Source organism: Canis lupus, chromosome 8 (genome assembly GCF_048164855.1).
Source record: "Canis lupus baileyi chromosome 8, mCanLup2.hap1, whole genome shotgun sequence".
Classification (NCBI taxonomy): Eukaryota; Metazoa; Chordata; class Mammalia; order Carnivora; family Canidae; genus Canis; species Canis lupus.
Window position 1 is genome coordinate 18,088,522 of NC_132845.1, and position 26,563 is coordinate 18,115,084.

Here is a 26,563-nt window from a genome sequence, read left to right on the forward strand (position 1 = left end):
AGGAGTTGGGGGTGGGGTAGAGGCAGAGGGAGAAGCAGAGTCCCTGCTGAGCAGAGTCCATGCAGGGCTTGATCTCAGGACCTGAGCCAAAGGCAGATACTTAACTGACTGAACCACCCAGGTGCCCATTTTCATTTTCTTAAAGATTTTATTTATTTATTTGGGAGAGTGAGAATGTGCGCAGGTGCATATGAGTGGGAGAATGGGCAGGGGGTGGGGTGGGGTGGGGAGGAGAGGGAGAAAGAGAATCTCAGGTAGACTCCCCACTGAGCAGGACATCTCAGGACATCTGTGCAGTGGATCCCAGAACCCTAAGATCACAACCTGAGCTGAAACCAAAAGTCTGACATTTAACCGAGTGACCCAGGCTCCCCATGCACAATGTTTTCAAAGGGAAAAATGGGAATCTAACTTTGCTAGTTAGAGAAATAAAAACACAGGAACATGCACGCAACAGAAAACTACTATGGCCTTCATATTTGGGATTACTTGACAAATTCTAAATTAAAAAAATCAAATATCATTAACTTGTAATATTTTAAAGAATGTATTAAGAGAACAGTGTAAATGAAAAGATAGGGAGGTATGCTCACATCTTTCAAGTGTCTCTAGAAATCTAAAAATGAGGCATCTTGGCTAATTAGTACTTTACTTCATAGCATATTCCTTTTGGCCCCAAAATAACCTACCATGAGTTTCTTTTATTGGTTGCTTTGTAATGCCTTTAAAAAGAAATATGAATTAGTGGGAAAAGAGGAGTGCAAGGAAGCTGGCCTAGGATAGTATAAATAGAAAACCCAAAACTTGGTAGTGATGTAATTTTCCCACATACGTGGGAACAATCTACATGACTCATTCAACAATCTGTGATTTGTGCCAAGAGCCATTCCCTCTTTTTATATTTTACTGCTCAAAACATAGCATTGGTAAGAAATAAAATTTCCAAAATAACTCAAATAGCATATCATGAAACTGTAACCGGACCAACAGATTAAGTGCATGAGTAACAAAATAGGGCTGACCATTCAAAAAAATCAGAGTGCATAATGGATTTTCATTTGAAGAAAACCTAAATGTGGCAGCATTTTAGAAGTTGCTATGGAAGAAAACTACAATACATAAACTTTTCAAGGGTAAGTACACAAGGCAGCCATAATGTTTGGGTATAATCAACCTTTGAAAAAGCAGCAGCCTGCCAATAAACACTTGCACACACACATACACACACACATACACAAAACCTCCCACCCATATCCTTTCATGTTCGAGGAACATGAACAGAGGAACAGGCCAACTTTTACAAGTTCCATTCTTAACCAAACACTGATTTTTGTAAAATGAACACCAGATAGAAAGTCTATATATGAAAGTTTATAATAGCCAAAATAAAACCACTACTATAACATACAGAACACAGCACGGTTCTTTCCTCCATCTAGAGTGGGACTGCTACCACTTTGACCAGGTTCCCGAGCCAAAAAAGTAAACACATTCAATATGTATATCATAACATTACACACAGGTACACTTCTCAATCCATGTATTAAGAGAGCTGTCGGAAGAGAATGAAGTAGTTTTTTGAAGTGAACAGAATAAACCATTTATTTTTATTACAAAGTAAACTTCTGATCCAATGCTACAGTGGTAAACAATTTCCCCTCATTAACATTCGTACCTAAAACACAGTTTAATTACAACATAATCTGACTGGAACTTGAAAATACTTCTGTTCCATGACTGAACAGTGAGGTGAGTGTAGATTTAGGTTTTCTTGATGAACCAAAGACAGGATGACAGCCTAAAAGACAGCTGAAATTCCATATGGCCAAAGGTTAAATTTTATTTCACTGGCCCAAACTTATTATTATTATTGGTTATCAACAATATCGAGAATGACTTCAGGAAGGAGAGGTCAAATTTCATCAATCACCCCTTCTCAGCCAAAAATAAATAATAAAGGATAAGGGTTGGGTTTTATTTTATTTATTTTATTTATTTTTTAAGATTTTATTTATTCATAGAGACAGAGACAGAGGCAGAGACAGAGGCAGAGGGAGAAGCAGGCTCCATGCAGGGAGCCTGATGTGGGACTCGATCCAAGGTCTCCAGGATCACGCCCTGGGCTGCAGGCGGCGCCAAACCGCTGTGCCACCGGGGCTGCCCAAGGGTTGGGTTTTAAATTTCACTTTGTTACTATAACATTGTCTTTTTTTTTTTTTCCCAACTGATCAACTATAAGCATACATCAATTCCAAATGGAACTGCTTCCACAGCCCTTTGGATATCAATAAATAAATTACAGTCATTCAATTTGTAGCTCTTTCCTCCTTTAAAGTACTTCTAAGCAGTGTGTGTGACATATACTACAGAGGTAGGAATGACCAGCTTTATTATTTTTTTTTAATTTTTATTTATTTATGATAGTCACACAGAGAGAGAGAGGCAGAGACACAGGCAGAGGGAGAAGCAGGCTCCATGCACCGGGAGCCTGATGTGGGATTCGATCCCGGGTCTCCAGGATCGCGCCCTGGGCCAAAGGCAGGCGCTAAACCGCTGCGCCACCCAGGGATCCCAATGACCAGCTTTAATATAATAAATTGTCTTATTATAGAGGATTTCTGAAAATGAAACTGACAAATACTAACATGCCTCTGATGAGTACCAAGAGACCACATAGCCATCTCCTCCTATTTGAAGAATTAGTTCCCTGGAATGTTCTGGCCTTCATAGGGCACTTGATAATAAGATCCACCAGGGCTCCAAACAAATGCACTAAGAAAGTCCTCCACCATTCTCATTTGGCGATTCTTTGGACCACCCAATCTTGCTGGCAGAGAGGGTGGTGATTGTCCTGTTTCCCCCAAAGGGACATGCAGTGGTTGTGAAAGGAAGGATTACATTCTCCCCAGACCACAACACAATCCTCTTGTTCATTTTTGGCTTGACATCTAAGACAGGCATCCATCACCTGGACCCAGGAGATGGTGCACCTATTGCACTCCATGTCCCAGCTCCACATGGCCACCGCATTCCACTTTTTGAGACAGAACATTTGGTTGCCTCCCGGACTTGGAGCCTGAGCTCCCAGAATGAGAGGACTCGGTGCAGGGTTGCTCACCATCTTCCATGTAGGCCATGGCGGCAGCGTGGAAGCCTGCAGCAGAGACGTTAGGTTGGGGGAGCGAACGAAGATATTTTTACCATATTCTAAGAGAGTAAGTTTCATTTCTTTGTTTTTCAAGAACAATTCGAGAATAATTGCCAAAACCATTCACACCAACCGCTACGGCACCAACCTCATGATTTGGCATTTCCACTCTTAAATATTTACCTACAAAAGTCTCATACAAGAATGTTCATAGCAGCATTCCTCATTTTACTAAAAACTGGAAACAACCCAATGTCCATTAACAGGAAAATGTATCCAATGGGATATCTCTCAGCAAATAAACTACTGAGACATGCAGTAATGTAAATGCATTCAAAAACACTATTGAGCCCAGAAAGTCACTAAAAAACCATACTACGTGATTCTATTTATAGGAAGTTCAAAAACATGCAAAATAATCTATGAAGATAGAAATCAGTACAGTGGCTGCCACTGGGTTGGGGAACAGAGGTGACTGACTAAAAAGAAACATAAAGGAACTTCTGAGAACGGAAGGAAATGGTCTAAACATCCTGATTAGTGTGTTGATAACAGCAGTATATGCAGTGTCAAGGTGCAAGCTCTACATCTGGGATCTGTGCATTATACTGCATGCAATTATACCTCAATAAATTACAAATGAAAACTCACTCCCACCAAAATACTGTTGATTTTGAATTAAGCTGCACCAAACCTATCCATTATTTTGGCAATGGCAGAACAATTATCAATCTTCTTGGACAAGGCAATACTTTCTTAAGCTCTACTTTCAGATTATATGTATGTCACATTTATGACTAGATCTAATTTTTTTCTGTTAAAAATCCCATTTTCTAACTAGTAATTGCTGTAATATTTTATATGCTTATATTCAGCCACTTTTAATAGACTATTAATTTTTAAAATTTGATCTGAATATTCTAGATATAGAATCCCATCAGTGGCAAAGAACTTGTTCCTCTTCCAATGCTTAACTTCCATTTCTATTTTATATCTACAGCACTTGTCAGAACTTTCAAAACAATGCCTTTGATTTAAAACAGAAATGTCTCCAATATTTCAACATTATGCACAAAAGTAACAGGTGAACTAAAATAGACATTTATTAAAGCATCAGTCTACTATAATGCAGACTATCTTATATTGGGATTGTGCTGAGTTCATTAAATGTTTGTCATCTTAGCAAAGCACAGCATTTTGTGAGTTATTCTTCTAGTGCTTATGCATTAACATAAATTAAGTTGTTCTCGAGTAATAATTTCAGGCCAGTGGCTTAAAACAAAGGTTTCTTTCTTATTCATACCACATGTATGAATCTACATAGGGATAGGACAGCTTGGTATGCCATCCTCATCACTCAAAATGATAGAATTCCTACCACTTGAGACAAGCTAGGGGGGTAAAAGAATGTGGTTAAGTTATGCACTGACTTAATAGTTTCGAATAGTAATATTTCCACTCACATGCCGTTGGCCAAAGCCAGTCAAGGAGTGATGCTTAACTTCAAAGAAGGTGAAAAAGCATAAAATTCCAGGTAGCTCAAAGAACCAGGAATATCAGCAAATAGTCATCAATGCTGTTCCACACAACAATTAGCAAATAGAATTTAAGCACTGTATTTTGTGGGAAATTGTTCTAGGACTTCCTTTTTCTGTCAAACAACAAACCAAGGAATCAGAGTTATCATTACTGGTTGGTGATTTGCAAGTCTTCACCAAGAATATATTTTTAAATGTTTAAAAGACACACTCCCAACTGGTGTGTAGGATTCTTGATTTGCAACCATGAGGGTCTACTGCCACAAATGTACATTTTCTTCTGCTGCACCTTTAATACTTTATCATAGTCACCTGGATCTTCAAGTAGTACCATAATGGCTATCTTGTCTTCACCACTTCCTCATTCATTCTTTATATTCAGATTGCTTCTCTGCTTTGCTGATTCAATTTTCTAGAATGTTAAGTCACCTAATTACTATCTAAAACAGTTTTACTGGGACGCCTGGGTGGCTCAGTGGTTGAGCATCTGCCTTTGGCTCTCATGAATTAAAAAATAAAAAAATAAAAGTTTTACTATAAAAAAATAAAAGTTTTATCTCCTTGGGATATTTCTTCCTGATAACATTTAATAGAAATATTATGGAAGCTTTATTTCACTGATCCCCCAAATATCCGTTATTTTCTAACTTTCTTCTAGTAAACTATGCCAGGGGCAGAATTTTGTTAAGTCCATTGGATCACTGTTCTTCTTTCACTGTAGTTTTTATTCATAAGCCTCAGGTTGACTTTTCTGCTTATCCATCCTGTACTAAAGAACGATTAATCCATGCCCGGTGGTGGCAGTCATGATGGAAAACCTCCTAATCCATTGTCACCAGGAATTCCCAATCTCTCTGGGTACCCACAGCCACTGGCAGTTAACAGATGACCCAAATAAAATAAATTCCCAGGACGACTCTAGAAACTTATCAGGAAGGATACAGGCAGATTTGTGATTAAAGCAAAAATAATAATTGCTTAAACAAGATAGAACTTCCTCACATTAAGAGACCACAGTGAACAGTCCTACTAGACTAGTGTGACCCAAGCTCCTCCTACTTTTTTAATAAGCCATCTTGATCATGACTAGCATTTGCAGCATTAAGATGCCTACCGGTGGTTCCCTTTATCATGTCTGCATTCTACCTAGTGGAACGGAGAAAAAGGGAGTGTATATCCCTGATGGCAGGATCCAGAGTTGCACATACCTGTTCTACCTACAACTCACTGGTTAGATCACATGGTCATGCCTAGCTACAAAGGAGGTGGGAAATACAGTCCAGTTGGGCAGCCACACACCTGCTTAAAATGTGGGGATTCTACTTAGTACTAAACAAAGAGTGGGGTAATAGATAGCAGGCCAACAACCCATGGCCTCTACTACTACAAGGAATTATGGGGTAGGAGAGAAAGGAGAAAGAATGTCCAGTAGAACCAAGGTACTTTGCCTCATAGTCTAAAGGAAACAGTACTTCAAGACAAACTTATCTAACCTTCTTACCATGCAAGCTATAAACTAGAAATCCAACCAGAGGTTATTTTGTAGTACAATATTAAAACCAGAATGGCTTATAGTAGCAATCTGAACAGTGCAGGGGAAAACTGCAATATACCAAAAGCAGCCAGGAAGCCAATACTGAAGAGTCTGATCTTTTAAGGCCTGACCTAGCCTCAGAATTTTTTTTCTTATTGTAAATTAATAAAGAAATTTTTAAAAAGAGTATTAGAATGAGTTACCCTAAATTTTAATTCTTTCTGCCATCTTCCTAGAAAGTGATTGGAGCATTTTGGTATACAACTAGCAGTAGAGAATTCAGAAGGAGGAGTCTTAGAACAACATTCTGCAAATTACTTGTTTTCAAAAGATAAATTAAAACGATTTGATTTGAAACTACAAAATTTTTCAAAACATGCCATGTTTGAAAGTTCAATAATCAGAATGTATTACTCAAGGTGGACAAACCCTAAGCATTGAGGTTTTTTAAATAATGTAGGTGCTTTGAAAAATTGTTTAAGTCAACACACTACATGTATTAGTCTAATGCTGAAATGAAATGCATCATTAGCTTCCACACCTTCCTAGTCATCTACCCTTCTACCATTCTTCCTTATGCTATTTCATTCAAAGAACCTTGATTTTTTAGTTTAGTTTCTGTACATTCTTATCAGAAAGCTTGCATTATGTGGCACCTAGGTGGCTGAATCAGTTAAGCACCTGCCTTTGGCTCAGATCATGATCCCAGGATACTGGGATCGAGCCCCCACATCAGGCTCCCCACCGAGCAAAGCCTCTCCCTGCCACTCTCCCTGCTTGTACTCTTTGTCAAATGATAATTTTTTTTTTAAAAAAGAAAGCTAGCATTAAAGACAATTTTCAAGAGCTATTTGATCAATAGATACTTTAAAAAGAAGTACCATTAATACTATAGCCAGTCTCTAAATCACAGTTTATGTTCCCACAATGTAAACTGAGTAAAAACTCAAAATGATTTACCACTTAGGAACGAACCACATCATAGTTAATTTCCCAGACCAGCCCACAAAAGCCTACTCTATCCTGATTTGGGGCCTTAAACAAAAATCCGTATAAGTCAGTATAATTACCATTCAGAAAACCATTTGTAAAGCAAAATGCATTGTAAATTCCAGCCCTGTGTATCTGAATAAATCTCTTTTTTCCTCAAATACAGGCAGGTTTGCAGCAGCAGCGTCTACACTGAAGAACTGCAACCCTGATGGAAGATGCATCCTAACCTTGGTCAAAATAATTTGAGTCATTCACATACTAACACTTTCAGGCCTCTATCCTATGGGACGTGTTTCTTTATCCTTCCACTTGGAATGACCTTCCCTCCATAAACCCTTCCTCATGCTTAACGATCAGGTTTCAATGTAAATTAAACAGTAATTTCCCCAGGAAGTCACTGCTTCCTTCCTTTGTGTTCTCAACAAACTTGGAAGATCTGGAATAGAGCTTTTACCATGCTGTGATGTATTAATACACTCTCCTCCCTTTCACACAGTAGCCAAAGAATTGCTATAGAGCTTGCTTATAGCATCTGATCCTTCCCTCCCTCTCCCTGACCAGCACAGCCACCTTAAGAGAAACAGGCTTGTTAAGTCCTACAGATCTGGATTTGAAAGGCTCTCCGTCACCTACTAGATGTAAAATCTTAAGCTAATTACCGAAGAATTGCAAGCTTCAGTTACCCCCAAAGAGTGGCTGTGTTAACCAAATAAACTTAGTAATACTCTGATGCTTAAGGTAAAATAGCACCTAAATTAAAAATTCTAAATTTAGGTAAAGAAGGCTATTTCTGGGGGGGGGGGGGGGGGGGGGGGGCAGCTATCTCTGAGGGCTTAAGCAAGAATTTGAAAGTGAATATTCTTGAATTTTTTCCTTCAGGAAACACTGCTAATGCAAATTTAAAAATGGTAATCTGAGAATAAAAAAAATAAAATAAAAATGGTAATCTGGTAATCTTTAAAATTTTATGGGGGGAGAAACCCCATAAAATCCTTTAAAACTGAGAGCGTTCAATCTGGTAGACTCACCCAAACACATTTTGCAAACTGACGTGCTATGATGAATGGCATCTCAGAATCACCTACTTTTTCTACAAAGTTAAGAGAAAAGGAGTACTGGTACCCCCAAAATATCACAGAAATCTCATACTATACATTTTACACATTATCTCATTTGATTTTTAACAACTCCTAACAATTCTGAGAGGTATGGTAGCTGCTCCCCGTTTGGGGCGCGTGGTGGGGTTGGGGGGATGACTTATTTTTACACATGAAGAAAGTTAAGCTTGGAGAAATTATGTAACTTGCTTATAGTTACATAGCTCATTAACTTATAGAGCCAAGCCTAGATTCGAGGGCCACTAGTTATACTAGGAGCTATGAACACGCATAAGCTATCTGCCCCACAGGGATCTGCAGTCTGCTGACGTGGAAAAGATGAAAATCCAAAAGTACAGATCATCTCAAAAAATGTGGTAAATTAATAGTACAGATGTGTGTCTCTTAATAGATTACTGATTATGATCTGAACTAGAATTTCTAGAAATGGGGTTTGGAATCTTTTAAACAGCTGATTCTTAACGCACATTTATACGTCACATGCCCTGGTATAAATATCCAGAATGACTTTAGAAAGAAGTCACATTGGCTCATCTTTTTCATTCAAATATACCTATACTATTTACTGGTAGTTTCCTTATATTCCTTTTAAGAACAATGAAAGAATTCAGGTTTAAACAGCAGATAAAAAGTGGCTTTAACTAGAAATGATAACTACATCTAAACACCACCTGATTTGAAATCCTAATTTATAAACATCATAACCAATTTTATGCTTTAACAGCAGCTTACTAACTTAATACTTTGCTGGCTATAAACAATGTACAAGGTGAAATTTTGAACAGATAAACTAAATATGATTACACTGCCACCTAGTGCTCAATTTTTAGTGACACAACCACACTTAGGATTTGGGGGGAGAAACCCCATAAAACAGTGCTGTTAGAGCCAACAGCTGCATGGTAGAAATGGCAAAGCTTTGCTTTAAAAATTGGCCTTATTTTATTTATTTTTTTAAAAAAAGATTTTATTTATTCATGAGAGACACACAGAGAGAGGCAGAGACACAGCGGGAGAAGCAGGCTCCATGCAGGGAGCCCGACGTGGGACTTGACCACAGGTCTCCAGGATCACACCCTGGGCTGAAGGTGGTGCTAAACCACTGAGCCACCAGGGCTGCCCAAAAATTGGCCTTATTTTAGAGATCACTACCAATACCCTAAGAATCATTGGTAAGATTAAACAGCCAATGACAAATCATAACACTTCCCATGTTTAAAATAAAAGTCTCATAATTCAAATAAAAGAGAAGTCAATTAGGCAATCACTACACGTTAAATAGTATTAAAAATAGCCACAGAGATCCCTGGGTGGCCCAGCGGTTTGATGCCTGCCTTTGGCTCAGGGTGCGATCCTGGAGACCCGGGATCGAATCCCACGTCGGGCTCCCGGTGCATGAAGCCTGCTTCTCTCTCTGCCTGTGTCTCTGCCCCTCTCTCTCTCTCTCTTTCTGTGTGACTATCGTAAATAAATAAATTAAAAAAAAATGTCTAAAAAAAAAAAATAGCCACAAAATATTGGAAACCACCCAAGTTACAGCTGAAACTAAATACCACACAACTACTTAAATACTGGGGGGGGGGGGGGGGGGGGGGATTAAAAGACCTTCGAGGTTTGACAAAGTGTAATTTCCAAAGATGGCAGCAATACCTTTCATCAACAGTTGAGCAGTATCTAAGTGTTGAGTTTGAAATTAAGAGGAGTTAGTGACAACAGGCTACCCTATGTTTAAGTGCAAATTAAATATTAAGTATTGAGTTGTTCAAAAACAAATCTAAGAGTTCCAGTTTCTATAGTTGTCTGATTATTTAAATCAAAAGCTATTGAAAATGCTTATTCAATAAATATGGTATAATCTAAGAAGTTTCAGACAAGGTAAAATGTTATAGCAAGCACATTCAAATCATGTAAACCAAGATTATTTATTATGAAGCACAGAATGACATCTCTGTGAACATCAATATCTCAAATATAAAAAATGCCACAAACTTTATGCCCTTAGTGGGTTGAGGATATCTGCCCAGACTAATTTCTTCCCTGTCTCTATAGCATAAGAGATAAAGGCAGAACTGAACTGGAAACAAAGAGCGTATTCCTTTAAATCAGCAAGTTGATGCAAAGCCAATTAAATATATAATACAATCTAAATTTATGATCAATCTATGACAGTAACATATGCATTTATGTATATATGTACACATGTACATGTATTTTTTAATTTAGACTCATGGACTGTAATGTTCAGGACTGTAATGTTCATTTAAGTTTTCAACATAATTTGATTATCTCTTCAGCAAAACAGAACTTTGTTAGCAGACTCTTGCCTTCCACCTCATGGAATAGATACTTCATTTGCACGACACACTACATGTTTAACCACAAATACATGGATGAGGCTACTGTGTATTTTAAAACAGGCGTCTGTTATATTTTTGTCTGAAAAACCCAATTTTTAAAAAAGATTTTATTTATTCATGAGAGACACAGAGAGGCAGAGACACAGGCAGAGGGAGAAGCAGGCTCCATGCAGGGAGCCTGATGTGGGACTCGATCCCAGGACTCCAGGATCACACCCTGGGTTGAAGGCAGGCGCTAAAACTGCTGAGCCACCCAGGTATCCCCAGAAAAATCAATTACCATAAAAAGATATTTCTGTATACAGAAAGGAAATTTAATCAGATTATTTTTTTTAATTTTCAGGCCTTACAATTTAAGCCTAATTGCTTTAGTTAGGATAAAATATAATAGTTTCAATGCTGGTGTTCAAGGTTGATAAGTAAATAAAACAAAACTAAAAGAAAACTAACTTGTTTGGTTTGATATAAGCAGAAAAATGCAAGTAAAGATTAGAGATTCCAAGCACAAAAAAAGGACTTAAGCCTTATGAATTAGATCTTCCTTCTCCAGTTGGTTAATCTTACAGAACTATCATGCTAGTTTGAAGTGAAGCTGATGGAAGGTTGGGAATAGAATGCAAAATTCCTGAACTGCTTTTTAAATTAGGAGAGGCAAGAAGCTGAAATTATCTGCAACCTCTATCTCTTAACTCTTACATACTACCAGTTTGATCCTAATACTATGGAATTAGAATGTTCTCATTTAACTTATGGGTTGGAAAACATTTTTCTCTAAAGGGCCATATAGTAAATATTTTAGGCTTTGTGGGTCAAGAGGCTAAACTGAGGCACTTGCATGAAGAGGAAAATTCCACTGATTTTTCTATTGGTGAAATTAAAACTATAATAATAGCTGAGTATAATTTGTTGTAATACATATCTACTACTGAGAAAGAAGAGACTTCTCTTTTGGGGTGATAATATTTCCCTTAATTGGAATTCAGTTAGTGTTCTCTATCATCAAAATCAATTACAAATGTTCATCTGTCAATGCTGTGTTAACAGGGATTTTATGTATTTCATTTTTTAAAAAGTCTTTTTCACACACAGATAAGAACTGCCAAATACTGATATTAATCTGCAAGCATATGACTTTAATTGAGCATATTCATTGCTTGAAAGGCATTTATAGAATTTTATTACATTCTTCTGATATTTTGCCTTTTAACATGTCATTACATTGTAGATTAATCACTCCCAATTGAAGGTTAGGTGGAAGGTCCTTAATTGCAGAGTTAAACAGATTCTGAAATATGAAAATTTCCTTTGCATCCAGGTCTGGAAAACACTGATTAAATTATAGTTTGAGTTTGGAAAATATAGCTGCTGCAGATTTGTGTGGGAATGAAGATCCTAGTTCCTGTTTTAACTTCTGACGGTAATGAAAGTTTATAAAATACATTAAAGCAACTTGACGTTATTTGTGATTCAAATAATGTTGTTGCCAAATTGACTTTATTACAGTGCAATCTTAACATATAGGCACTATTTTGCCTTATAATTCTAGGTTGAATTAATTAAGAAATATTAGCAAGTCTGCAGCAAAAGCTAATTTCTAAGCCATCCAGTGTTCAACAGTAGTGGTCGAAGGCAGGACTGAGTTCAGAAAAATTTCAACCTTGGCCCTGAGCTCAAAAACAATTTTAAGAAAACTTTGCTACCACTAAGCTATCAAATTACTCTGTGGTAGGCAAGTTGAGATATTCAGCTTCTATTTCTGACAACGATTCACTGAAGTGCTGACAGTTAAGTCCATGAGAGTGAATGAAGTTCACTACTGATATACCGCTCAGTAACAGAACAGATTCAAATCTCTTCTACAATATACTTGCTGACGAATACAATAAATAATTACAGGCTTTACAAATCTTACACTTTCACAATCTCTGTCCAACTAAGTCTTCTTCCACATGTATTTTTACCATCATCAGTTTTAACACATCTTAGCAGATTCCACTTCAGATTGTACTCAATTAGCATTTTTGTAACTTCTTTAAAAATAGTTTCTCCTGTAGTTGTTCCATGCAGATGATTCAAACTCTTAAAAACTCTGCACTGACACAATGAATCAACAACTCAGTAACATCTATCTAGTCATCAAGAGTCTAGGGAAGAAAAAAAAAAAGTCTAGGAAAAATACTTGAAATTTGCCTGGACTTTTAATCGACTATCAGTGTTGCTCCCAAGGTCCTTAATTCTTCAAGCAACTGTTTTTGCTGAGAGGCTAATTGTCTTAAAAAAGTTTTTTTCTGGACACATTTCTTTAGCTATCACAAACACAAATTAACTAACTCATCATTGGTAAATGGCTTACCCTATATGGGCTACAAATAAGCCACTCAGAAACTTACTTTAACTGCAGCCTTATTGTATTCTTTTATTGTTGTGAAGAAATTCTGCTGTGATGAGATATTCCACTACACATTTTCTAAATTTTCTGATCATTGTTTTACTAAATTGGTATGAGAATTGTTTATCTGGTAAGGTAACATGAAAGTTTATTATATTCTTTTAGCAGAGCTATAGTATCACTGCAAAATAAATTCAAAGCTTTGCCAGCTGATTCAATAACAAAATAACCCTTAAAAGCATGTACTTTAAAAGCATGACTTTCGGGATCCCTGGGTGGTGCAGCGGTTTGGCACCTGCCTTTGGCCCAGGGCGCAATCCTGGAGACCCAAGATCGAATCCCACGTCGGGCTCCCGGTGCATGGAGCCTGCTTCTCCCTCTGCCTGTGTCTCTGCCTCTCTCTTTCTGACTATCATAAATAAATAAAAATTAAAAAAAAAAAAAAAGCATGACTTTCAAAGTTCACTTTTTTCTTTTTGTTTTGACATGACGGGTATGGTAACAAAATAAAATGTTGCAGTATGGAGACAGGCTTTGTACTCAAACGCTAAGGAATTTTAACTGCATTACTGGGATTTATAGTGCACTGGGCAGCAGTATGAAGTGAAGAGAGCACCACATATGGTTTCTGTGGCAACTACTAAATTCTGCTGTCATAATGCAAAGGCAGTCACAGACAATATATAACTAGCAAGTGTGGCTGTGTCCAATAAAACTTTATGTATGAATGCTGAAATTCGAATTTGATATTATTTTCATGTATCTCAAAATATTATTATTCTTTTGAGTTTTTTTCAACCACTTAAAAATGTGAAAGCCATTCTTAGCAGGCAGGCCATATATACTAAAAGGTGGTGGGTCACAGTATGCCAATCTCAAAATGAACTCATTTTACTACAGAAGGCAATCTAGGATAGAAATGTGACTCCATGCAGACAGTGGAGCTACACTACCACACTAAACTTGAGTTTCTCATCTCTGAAACGAAGATATTAGTAGTACTTATCGCAAAGGTTTCTCTGAGGATAAACTGAGTTGAATACATAAATCATTTAAAACAGTGTCCAGCATATTTAAGCTATTAATATTGCTTCCTGAATAGAATTCGATTAATTATAAGTGGATTATAGTTCCTATTAGTGACTCTGTATGATTTAAAACTTCCACTGGAGGTCTGAAGAGAGCAGTCTACTTGGATGAATACTGCCAATGTCCTCCAAGTAAGGCAATTCCACAATGTATCACCACCAATGTTTCTGTTATACGTCCCATAATCCTACTAGCACTTTCATTTCTAAGTATTTCAACTGGCTAATAAGTCTCACTCCTTTTTTCAAAGGCTAGCTACAACCTCCCCCATAAGAATAATTTTTGAACAGACCATTTCTCTTCAGAAGTTTGGCTATATATCTGGATAAGCGAGCAAGTAGAAACAAAATGAAAATGTTAAGCAGTGTTTTTGACAATAACAATCTTATACCAGAAATTCATAAAGAAATCATTCTATATAAGCAATTGGATCCGTTAACTAAAAGGCCTTGGGTAAGATTCAGTGCAGATACACCTTTATTACCCTAAAACAAATCTTGTTTAAATATCTAAAAGCCACAAAAGTTGGATTAAATTTATCCATTTTTTTTAAAAGATGTATTTATTTCTTTTTAGAGAGAGAGAGCAGGGGGAGGGGGGCAGAGGAGGAGGAACAAGAGAGAGAGAATCTCAAGCAGATTCTGCACTGAGCATGGAGCCCAACATGGAGCTGGATCCCACAACCCGGAGTTCATGATCTGAGTCAAAACCAAGAGTCAGATGCTTCACCCAGGCACCCCTAATTCATTATTTTATAAAAATAAGTGTCACCACCACCCCCACTCTGCCCTCAACAAATACTTAAGACTAAGAGGGGTTCAGGAGGGACTCCTGGGTGGCTCAGTCTGTTAAGTAACTGCCTTTGGCTCAGGTCATGATCTCAGGGTCCTGGGATCCAACCCCGCCTCAGGCTTTCTGCTCAGCGGGAAGTCTGCTTCTCCCTCTCCCTCTATGCTTGCACTCTTTCACGTAAATAAAATCTTAAAAAAAAAAAAAAATGAAGACTAAGGACTGAAGGTCTTTTGGATTGGTTGTCTCAAATTTAAATGTTCTTTCATATCCAACATCATGAAATATATGCATTTGTATAGGTAATAAAATATGGTATCTCTGATTTTAGACTTTTTTCCCCTAATTCTTTTTGTATGTTGGTTGTAAAATCATTAAGAATTACCTGTAGGGGAAAAAACAAAATGTATTCATTAAAAGAAACTTCAGGAAATGCACAAAAGCAAAGTACCCAAAATAGTGATTTCACTTAAAACCACAGTAACTGCTCACCTACAACCAGGCCACATTCTGGACAGATCATATCACCAGCTCTGTAGTCCTCCACTAAAATCGCATCTGGATGGTTTGGACACGTGACTCTTGGAAGAGCATCCAAACTAAATGAAGAAAAAAAAAAAAATTTTTTTTATATTCTCCCAATGTAACAAAGTAATCTTTTAGGGGGAAGGAGTAAAGGAAGATTTGAACAATTCCCCAATACTATACATGTGTAATACACTTAAGCTAAATCTGCAAAGTAAACATCCCAGTTAGCTAACTTTTAATTCCAGCTACTAATTAACAGATAGATTCCATTCCATTACAATTGTTTATTCTAAGAACAGTTTCAGGTCTGCAGACATTAAAGGCTTTAAAAACCTAAAGGGAAAGCAAGTGTTTTTTCTTTTAATAGGTAGATTACTTCGATTTTTAAAAATCTTGATTAGCACAGAAATGACTAGCTACCATACTAACCTGTGACATTTACATATAATCATCTGGTTTGTGTGACTTACCATTTATTTTTCTAGTCAGAATACATTTCAATTCTTTTTTTTTTTCCTACTTGTCGAATATCTTAGTAATAGATTTAGAATAGCAGACCGAACCTAACAGGTAGATAGAACGGAGGATGTGCCTGCTGCATCTGCTGAACTTAACACCTGAAGATTTCATTTAGTCAAAAAAATGAGTTGCTGCCATTCAAGAAATGGTTTCAAAAGCTACTTTTTAATCTATTTGTGATAGTACTAATGTGCTCAATTATTCTATTTTGAAAATAAAGCAGTTTGGGAAAGACCCATCAATCTTAAAGGACACAAAATCAGTTTTAAAAAGCAACAAAGAGGGGTGTCTGGCTGGCTCAGGTGGTAGAGAATGTGACTCCTAATCTCAGGGCTGCGAGTTCAAGCCCCACACTGGGCATAAAGCTTACTTAAAAAAAAATTTTTTTTTAAATAAAAAGCAACAAAGATATTTAACACAGATTTAGTAGTTATTTCTCTCACAATAATTAAACGTTTGGTATCATGGAAAATAAGCCCTCTTTAAAAGTTCACTTGAGGGACACTGACTGGGTGGCTCGGTGGTTGAGTGTCTACCTTTGACTCAGGTCATGATCCCAGGGTGCTGGGATGGAGTCCTGCATCAGGTTCCCCGTGAAGAGCCTGCTTCCCCCTCTGCCTGTGTCACTGCCTCTCTATCTCTCATGAATAAAGAAAATCTTTAAAAAATAAAAATAAAAGTTCACTTGAAATACTACAGCACAAGGTTAAATTACGGCCATCGCAAATATACATCTAAAAGACATTATTAAACATTCTTACAGTAAGCAAACAGATAGTTGTGGTTCGGGTAAATTTTTCTAACATCAGCAAATATAATTCAGAATATCAACTCTCAACATAGGTGATTCCCACTGAATAACTGATAAAATAATCCACATCCCAAAATGTATAAATTCAAGTTAACCAGAACATGTCTTGGATCTGTTCATTGGGAAATGGGGGAATAGAAGTTTGTTTTATAAATTCATATTAGGAAAATATTTTAAAAATTATGACATAAATTAAGAGGTTAGTATGACTTATGAAAAACTATGTTGAAATAAAGGAAAATCTTAACAGAGTAACAATAATTACAAATAGGCAGCCATACGGCACAAAGCATACAAAGATAAGGCCATATATTTTGCACTATTAAAAAGTAGAATTATCTTGTATGTATGCATATAAATGATATATAAATATCTCAAAGATATGCTAAGTGAAAAAAGTTAGAGATTTTTTTTCTTAAAGATTTTATTTGAGAGAGAGAGGGACAATCTGAAGCTAACCCTGCACTGAGCCTCAATCACACAACCAGGAGACCAAGACCTAAGCTGAAACCGTGAGTTGGACGCTTACCCGACTGAGCCACCTAGGCACCCATAGGGATTTTATACAAAACTAGAAAAAGTATGATAACAGTTATATGCAGTAACAAAGATGATTCTCAAAAATACTGATCAAAAGAAAGTAGGCAGAGGAAAACAAACCACTTATATAAACCTTAAAGTGGGCAAAATAAATCTATGGTATTAGAAGTTGGGATATGGTTATGTTTGGAAAGGGGGTAATGGCTGAGGGCACAAGGAGGCTTCCAGGGTGCCAGTGGCAATTAATTTCTTGACTGGGGTGGTAGCTATGTCTATGCGCTCATTTTTAACTGAACTGTGCACCTAAAATGTGTGCTAACTTCACAAAAATGGTAAAAAGGTAGCAAACTGTTTACAATGGACTTTGGGGGAACAAGAGAGATTGGCACTGTTAAACAAGTTTGTTAAACTATTAGGAAAACACCAAGAAACTGGTTATGATGGCTGCTTTCAGGGGAGAATTAGATGGCTGAGAGCTAGGCAAGAAACTTCTTTTCACTTTTGTTTTTGTACTACTGTGTGTTACGTATCCAAAATAAAATGAATCATGAGGGGCAGCCCTGGTGGTGCAGTGGTTTAGCACCGCCTGCGGCCCAGGGTGTGATCCTGGAGACCTGGGTCGAGTCCCATGTCGGGCTCCCTGCGTAGAGCCTGCTTCTCCCTCTGCCTGTGTCTCTGCCTCTCTCTTCTCTCTCTGTGTATCTCATGAATAAATAAATAAAATATTAAAAAATAAAAAAAATAAAAAAATAAAAAAAATAAAATGAATCATGATACAGCAGTCAACTTTAATTAGAATATCCACAAGAGTAATCAAAAAGGAGCCACAAGAGTAGGGCAGTGGGGGAAGGAAGAGAGAGAAATGAAAGAGAAAGAATGGAGTAAACAACCACCCAAGACATTAAAACAATTCAGAGTACCTAAGGAGCCAGATAAACCCAAATCTCACTTTATAACGATCACTTATTGGGTCCCCACTGTGTGCCTAGTGCTACACTTATTATTCATTTTCATAGCAACCCTGCAAAATAAAGGTTATTTCCCTTCTAAAGATTAAGCTTACAAAACGATTAGCCTGAAATTACAGAAAAATGGTGGAGTTTAGACTTGAACTCACAACATTTGTGTTTTTCTCTGTGAAAACACCAGGCAGTTTCATAATCTAGTAACTATTCTCCCTCAAGGGGGGAAAAAAAAAAAACAAACTAAAAGGCAGAAATACTAACATTTTACCTTTGTTCTCACCCGTAGAAAATTTAGAGATGGACAACTCAATGACACATAGATTTAAGACCTGGACGTGTCCAGAAACAATTTATTTCAAAAATTATTTTTTAACAAATGAAGAAAATAGAGACACACAATGGTAAGTGTATTCTTTTGATAAAGAATCTAGCACATGAACTTAACTACAGTTAACTGTTGCAAATTTTTCTTACAAAATTCCTGTCCTATCCTATGGAAAAGCTGTGCCCAAGTGTGACCACATTTATTTTTCAGATCTACTGCCCTAAGACGTGGTAGTTAGGTGTCTTCAGGAAGCTCAAGTTTTCCACTTACCTACAAGAAAAGCCTTTCCCAACAGAGCCACACCCAGACCGAATGATTGAGTATTCAATCACAGAAGTACAATCAGTAAACAAGAGTGTCCCTGGCTTTGAGTGGTTTCCAAGTTGTTTTAGCTAACACTGCCTCCCCCAACACCGTTTTTTTTTTTCCCCCTTAAAAAGTACAGTAACATAAAGCAGTAAGTCTTAGCAGTACCACAAAAGGGCCCGGACTTCTCCAGTTTGCTGTTTTGTGATACTGGCTTTTACTGGGAACTCAATTCTCACAGAGGATAACAAATTCAAAAAAATTATGCCAGTTACCTCCCCAGAAGCTATAGAACTTGACACTTTCAATACATTATGAGCTAACTAGAGGCCAGCTGCGTGGTAACAGGAAACTGATAAGGGATTCTACACTCTGTTCTGACACTGACCTTGGAAAAGTCAACACCGGCATGACTCAGTTTACACTTATGCAAAAATACTAATATCTACCTCGTAGTGGTAATGAGAGACTTAATTAGGGTCTACAAACATTTTTTTCGGACCACAGGATTAAAGGCTGTCTTTAAGGGCACTGCACTTATTTCCTGTAGATAGGAGTATATCACATTAAAAAAAAAAAAATATCTTAGTGTTTAAAAAAAAAAAAAAAAAAAAGACTTAGTAACTTCCCAGCGTATGTAAGCAATTGTCTGCAGGCAAGATTTTCTTCAGGAGAATGCAGAAGACCTCTGTAAAAATATAAACCTCTTAGAAGGGAACTTCTCAACTCTTCGGAAACGCCCCCAGCTTCCATTTCGGAAGGCCTCTGGGACGGTAATCAGTTCCCCTCGGGCTGACGTCCCTAACTCTACAGCTGTCAGATCGACAGGGGCCTGGAACTAACCCTTTCCCGCTTTTTGGAAAGGATCGTGGGCTGGTTGAGCCACAGCTGGAAAAACAAGCGTAGAAAAAAATTAACACACACAAAAAAACAAAAACAAAAACACCACGGTTAAGATACCCACCCCCCCCACCCACCCCCAAAAAAAGACGCGAAACGAGGGGGGGCTGGGGACACAGCGGCCCTCACAGGGTGGCGGCCGGATGAGCTCACGAGCCAGGACGTCGGGTGGTACCGCCGCTGTGGGAGCGCCGCGGTCGGCAGCCCCTGCGCCGCCCCTGACAGCCCTGCCGTCTGAAAGCGCCTTTGTCCGGCTCGGCCAGCCAGTCCACCGCCTGCCCCCGCACCTCCGGAACGCTCTGCCCGACGCGGCCCCCCGGGGCCCGCCTGCCCACTCTGGCACTCTCCGCCCGCCCCTCAGCGAGCGCGGCTCGGCCGGACGTACTAACCGGCTGGTAGACGCCATCTTCACGGCCCCCGCGGCCTCAGCGACGAGCCGACCGACGCGCCAAGAACAGGAAGCGACTGTGGCGACGGGACGCGCCGAGCCCGGCTTTTATAGAGCGAGCCTCCCACGTGGTCATAATAGGGCGCGGCTACGGGTCGGGAGAGGGGCCAACAAAAGTGAGCTTCTGGGTGCCACGTGCTTCGCGGTTTTTTTTTTCAATCTTCCTATTGCGTTGCCTTGACTTGCTGTGCTGCGGCGCGAGCCAGCTCGACGACCTGGGGGTTTCTCGCGGTGACTCTAGGGCGGGCCGAGTTCAAACACGGAGACAGCCCGGGCCCGGCGGGGGCTGCAAAGCCCGCACCCCCGAAGGCGCACCCTCCACCGCCCCGCTCCCTCCCCGCCGGGGGTTCGAGCGCAGTCCTTACTCGTGCTTAGGGGCGATTCCACTTAAGGAATTAGGAGTCAAGAGGGAGATTCACCTAAGTCCGCCTGAACAGGTGTCAATGTCGGCTCTGCCGTCGGCTGCCGAGCTGTTTCTTCTCCCCTTTGGGTGCAAGCGGGGCCCCCCTCTGCTCCGCAGGCGCTTTCCGAGTTGGCGGGAGGTGGAGCAGGCCCTCGGGAGGGCGCTCGGCCCTCGCCTCGGAGGCCGGGAGAGGTCGGCGCAGGCCTGATTTTTTTTTTTTTTCGTGGCCTTTGCAAAATCTGGTTGATTAGCCGAAGCACAGAGAGCTCCGTGGAAGGTTCCATGCCCCAGAAGGACCCTCGGTTTATTACTTAGCCAAACTAACATCAGGACAGTGGCAATAAATAACAATAACCTCGCCACCCATCTGCTGAAAATAAACCAACCTTGACCCTGTGGGAATCAGAGGAAAGAGGGTGCTCCAGGTTTCTATGGGGATGAAGACAGAATATAGTGGCTGCTTTGTTCACTTGGGCTTGGGGCTTACATGCCACTGAGCCCTCATTGTATTCTTGAAAGGTGGGAAAGGCTCACTTCCTTAGAACAAGGGTGTGAGAAGCAGAAGTTTAGGAACTGAAATCCAGCTGGAGAGGAGAGAGTAGTTTTTTCTTTTTTCTTTCTTTTTTCTTTTTTTTCTTCTCCCAGTCTTCCAATCTGTAATTCTGTAATTTAAAAACTTGACTACTTGACTGTACTTTGGCTGGTGGGGGGTGGGAGGTGAGGGTCTCTCTTAATACCTGGAAAAGTTTCACAAATAACAGTTCATTTCAGCTGTGCCAAATGCAACCAGAAAAAGGGTTGGGGGTGCCCCCCCCCCCCATGCAGGCAGGACGTTTTTTATAGATAGAACACCTTGACTTGGAAGAAGAAGGGGGAGACCAGAAGGAGGACAGCTAGGCCCTTCTGGAAGATCAAGAATAAGGACCTATATCACCTAGTGGGCATGCGGTAATGTTTGCAGAAGAAAGAAATCAGAGAAGTTGAAACCCGGGAGGAAAGAAGCTGGACGGCCTGTTAAATTACTTCTGCCCCACCTGGAGAGTCTCTTATCTGTCATAAGCCAGTTAGGATTTCTTTTTGTTAAAGTAGAAACAATTTAGGTAGGCCATTCTTGTGTTTGTACAACACTGGCAATTTATATAGCCTCTCATCAACATTTATCCCATTTAATCTTTACATCTGATCCTGGGATTAAAATACACAACTACGCACACACACAAGCACATAGAGTTGGGGTCTTATCACCTAGGAATCAATGACCCAGATTAGTGTTTACAAAAAATTCCAGTTTGTTAGTATCGTCATTTCTAGTTAACTTAAATCTGTGAATGAATTAAGTAAAATAACTCGTTCAAATCAACTATTTAAATTAACTCATCTTTTTAACTCAAATACTTATTTTAAAAGTTCGTATTACTACAATGAAGTCAAAATTGATGTGCTAGTACTTCTTTTTTTTTTAATTGATGTGCTATACTTCTTCTAAAGTATAAAATGCTTTACATAGCTAATTATTTTTTACAAGTTGTGATCCATCTAGGTATATTTTTCAAAAATTTATTGAGGTATTACATACTATAGAATTAACCTGTTTAGAAATCAATGACATTTGGTAATTTAAAGGGTCTTTTTTTTTTTAAGATTTTAGTTTTTGTTTTTTTTGTTTTTTTTTTAATTTTTTTTGCTAGGACTTCTGGTACTATGTTGAATAGCAGTGGTGAGAGTGGAAGATTTTAGTTTTAGGTAATTTCTGCACCCAATGTGGAGCTTGAACCTACAATCCTGAGGTCAAGAGTCACATGCTCTACTGACTGAGCCAGCCAGGCTCCCCTTTAGTAATTTTAAGAACTTGTGCCTGTATCTCTAATCCAGTTTTAGCACATTTCCATCATCCCAATAAGAGCACTCATGCCCATGTACAATTCATGCCAGTTGGACTTCCAGCCCCAGGAATCAACCTTCTACTTTCTGTCTCTGTAGATTTATCTTTTCTGGACTTTTTCATGTAAATGGAATCATACAATATGTTGTCTCTTATGTCTGGCTTCTTTTACTTGGCGTTATGTTGTGGAGGTTCATTAAATCTCTCTTGTGGCCTCACTATTGGAAACATTGATACTGAAGTATCCGTTAATGTGAAATTGGAGAAAATAACATTTTCCTAACCTAAGCAAAGTTTGACAAATATTTGTTTGGAAATTGTATGACATACTCTGCTAGACAAGGAAGAAAGGAGGATTGAGTGAAATGTTTGACCAGATTGGACTTGGACCCTTGGAAATGGGATGAAATGCCTAGAATATTAGATAAACTTCATGTGCCCTGTGTAATATATATTACTCCTAGAAATGTGTGAGTTTTTTAGAGGTATAATGTAATGAATCTTTATGTACGTCTCTTCCTGATTGAATAATTATCAAGACTTTGCCACATTTGTATCATGTATCCTTTTCTTCCTTCATGTCTTTCCTTGATAAAGCGTTTTATTTTATTTTAGTTATTTTTAATAGGCTCCACACCCAACGTCAGGCTTGAACTTATGATCCTGAGATAGTCACATGTTCTACTGACTGAGCCAGCCAGGCGCCCCTAAAGCATTTTAAAAACACATCCCATCTATCACCTTGGCTCATACATATTTTAGTGTGCCTGTCTAAAAAATATGGACCTGTCAACCTTTTTATTATAACATTATAATGCTTACTATATTACCAATGATATCTTTACACACTAAATTTTCAGTTGATGATTGTCCTGGGCCTGCTTTGTGGGGGTTTGGTTTCATCAGGCAGAAAAATAAGACCCTGCTGAAGGTGGCAGGGAGCCAGAGAGGGAAAAGGAGGACTCCACATGGAACTGCAAGGACTGAGGTCCTTATGCATCAGGCCACCTGTAAGGTACCTCACATTCCTTCAGTTATCTCATTCTTGGTTATCACATCAGGCAAGATACTATTATTCTCCTTTTAAAGGCTTAGAGAGGTTGAGTAAATAAAATGCCCAGAGTCACATGATAAGTTAGTGGTAGAGGTAGAAATCAAAACCAGAGATGCCTGACTCTAAAATTTTCCCCCTTCTATGCAGGCCAACCGCATAACTGATACTGCAGGACTGTATTTTGGGGCCCAAAGGACTGTTCCTCGGAAAATGGAGGTTATATTTGTAGAGGCATTCACTATCCTTTTGACTCTTGAATAAAGGCAAAGTTTTCTTTAAATTCACATAGAAGTAGTAATAAATATTAATAATCGTGAAATTAGTAATAGTAACATATGCTCATAAAGTGCTTGCTATGTGCTAAGTACTATTTTCAGACTTTGCACATATTCATTTAATCTTTACAACAACTCTATGAGTTGTCTATTCTTCTTGTCCTCATTTTATAGATAGGGACATTGAGACACAGGATGGTTAGGAATAGCCTCAAATCACACAGCTAGTAAATGGCAGACCCAGGGTTTGAGCCCTTGCAATTTGGCATCACAGTCCATGCAATATGCCTCCTACTATAAACTCAATGTACAGAAATTCAGTTTACAGACTTTAATATCAGGGAATGGATTCAACAAGCAGTGTACCTGCAGCAATCATGTGGGCTTGATTTTATGGGACAGCTGTGCTCTAAAATATTCTGATCAGCTGTTTGCATAAGGATACTTGTGTTTGTCAGCCCATGCGCTGCGTACACTGAAATGTGCCTGGCTCATATCCCATCACTAAATGTACTTGCATATGTGATCCTGAATTTAACTTTTCCATTTGTTTGTTGATTTATGTGACATCTTTTATTCCCCAGTATTGGCAGCTTGTCCTCCACTTGAGAATAAAGCTTGGTTTTCACTGAATAAAGTCAGTAGCTTCTCCACATGCTGAAGTAGAACTTAGGCTTAAAACATTAATAATATATATATGGAAAATATTAACTGTCACTTATCTCCTTACAGGATCAGGGAGGAAGATTCCTAGAAATTAATTTATTTTCTAATTCAATGTTCAGTGAGCAGTAACTTTCTTTTAAACTTCTAACTTACTCTGATAAAAGCAAAACAGAACAAAAGAACTTTAAAAGATTCATATTAATAGCCTAATGACTCTTAAAATTAATATTTTTCCAAAAAGATATCATTTGGCATTAAGCATCAAAAGTTATGCTGTCCTGTTAAGTGCTGTTTTATTCTGTCTTAAAACTAATGTTGCTCCTAAAATACCAACTTTCTAATTTTACAATGAAAAATAAGGGGAAATTGAATGATATATGAGATTATAATTTCCTAAAAATGTGTTTTTAGATAAGATTTATCTCTAAAGTTCTCTAAACTTTGGTTTTTTGAGTGCCCTGATGAACTATGGGGGAAAATGAGAACATAAAACATGTTCAGGGATCCCTGGGTGGTGCAGCGGGTTGGCGCCTGCCTTTGGCCCAGGGCGCGATCCTGGAGACCCGGGATGGAGTCCCACGTCGGGCTCCCGGTGCATGGAGCCTGCTTCTCCCTCTGCCTGTGTCTCTGCCTCTCTCTCTCTCTGTGACTATCATAAAAAAAAAAAAAAAAAAAAAATGTTCATATTCATGGGACCTGTGACTGACACTTTCTTACAGACTAAATTTTTTACATTAGATATTTGCTGTTTCCATGAAAATCACATGCTAAAAATCTTATTGTGTAAAATAAGTATCTGGGCACCTGGGTGGCTCAGTGGTTGAGTGTCTGCCTTTAACTCAGGTCATGATTCCGAAGTCCTAGGATTGAGTCCTGCATCAGGCTCCTTGTGGGAAGCCTGCTTCTCCCTCTGTCTATGTCTCTGCCTCTCTCTCTGTGTGTCTCATGAATAAATAAACAAAATCTTAAAATAAAATAAAATAAAATAAAATAAAATAAAATAAAATAAAATAAAATAAAATTGTACCTATTTTCAAAGAACCTCATGCGATTTGAATATTAAATGAAAACTCTGAAAGTATTAATTATGAAGGATGACTACATGATGAGAATATAAAATTGTGCCTTTCATTACTGTCATGCATTGCTCACTATTATAAATTGATACAACCTTTTAGAAAGCAATCTGGCATTACCCCAAGAATGATTTAGTGGTTAAAGCCTCTTGAGCCAGTAATCCCACTTCTGAGAACCAGAGTAAGGAAATAATCTAAAATATGAGACACTGTGTTCATGAAGATGTCCGTTGCAATGTTATTTATGATAATATAAGATTGGAAGCAAGATAAATGCTACAAATAGGAAAATTGTAGCTTTGGTAATAATACTATAAAACAGGAAGCAATCTTTATCTTTGAAATAGGAAACAATATACAGAAGGTCCCTTAAGTCTTTTTTTCAAGTGGTAAACCAATGTATATACCAAGGATCTGTTCTAAGCAATGCTTGGCCACAGCTGATTCTGTTATTTCAGATGCCTGGAAGGAAGCTGCAGTGAGCTCACCGAGGGCTGAGTCATCATAATTTTCCTCCGACCTTGTGACTAATCCTTTGCACAAAGAAGACATCCAGTATATGTTGGTTTGTGTGAGTTATTGGTTGAATGAATGAAATAATATATTTAAAATATCATTATTCTGACTGTTCTTCACAATAATTAGATCAAATTAGTGAGGTTTACCAAGAGGGTTTTCCCAATTGTAGCTTTTTCTTTTTTTTTTTTTTTTTTGCTTCCTTCATGCTTTCTTCCTTCTACAAAACTATCTATTATACCAGCTCACTCTAGCTATTTTCTGACCTTTCCTACCTAGCATTTTTCTATTTTTCTCTTTCACATTAATAAGATAAGAAGACCCTAACCCACACTTGGAAAGTAAAGCATTTGCTACCCACTGTTATACCAGTGATCTTAGTCAAAATGTGTAG

At 38.4% G+C, this 26,563-nt stretch overlaps 1 protein-coding gene and 1 pseudogene across 1 annotated transcript in view; both read right to left on the reverse strand.

Annotated features, from left to right (window-relative positions):
• GTF2B (general transcription factor IIB) overlaps positions 1–20,386 on the reverse strand; it is a 34,908-nt gene extending 14,522 nt beyond the window's left edge. Inside the window, exons 1-2 of the mRNA XM_072834388.1 lie at positions 20,239–20,386; positions 15,448–15,554 (exon numbers count right to left, since the gene is read on the reverse strand). Of these exons, the coding sequence (XP_072690489.1) occupies positions 15,448–15,554; positions 20,239–20,255 (124 nt within the window). The 5' untranslated portion in view covers positions 20,256–20,386. The remainder of the gene's footprint in view (positions 1–15,447; positions 15,555–20,238) is intronic.
• On the reverse strand, positions 2,628–3,270 carry LOC140637907 (RING-box protein 2 pseudogene; annotated as a pseudogene).
• Positions 20,387–26,563: the final 6,177 nt, after the last annotated feature.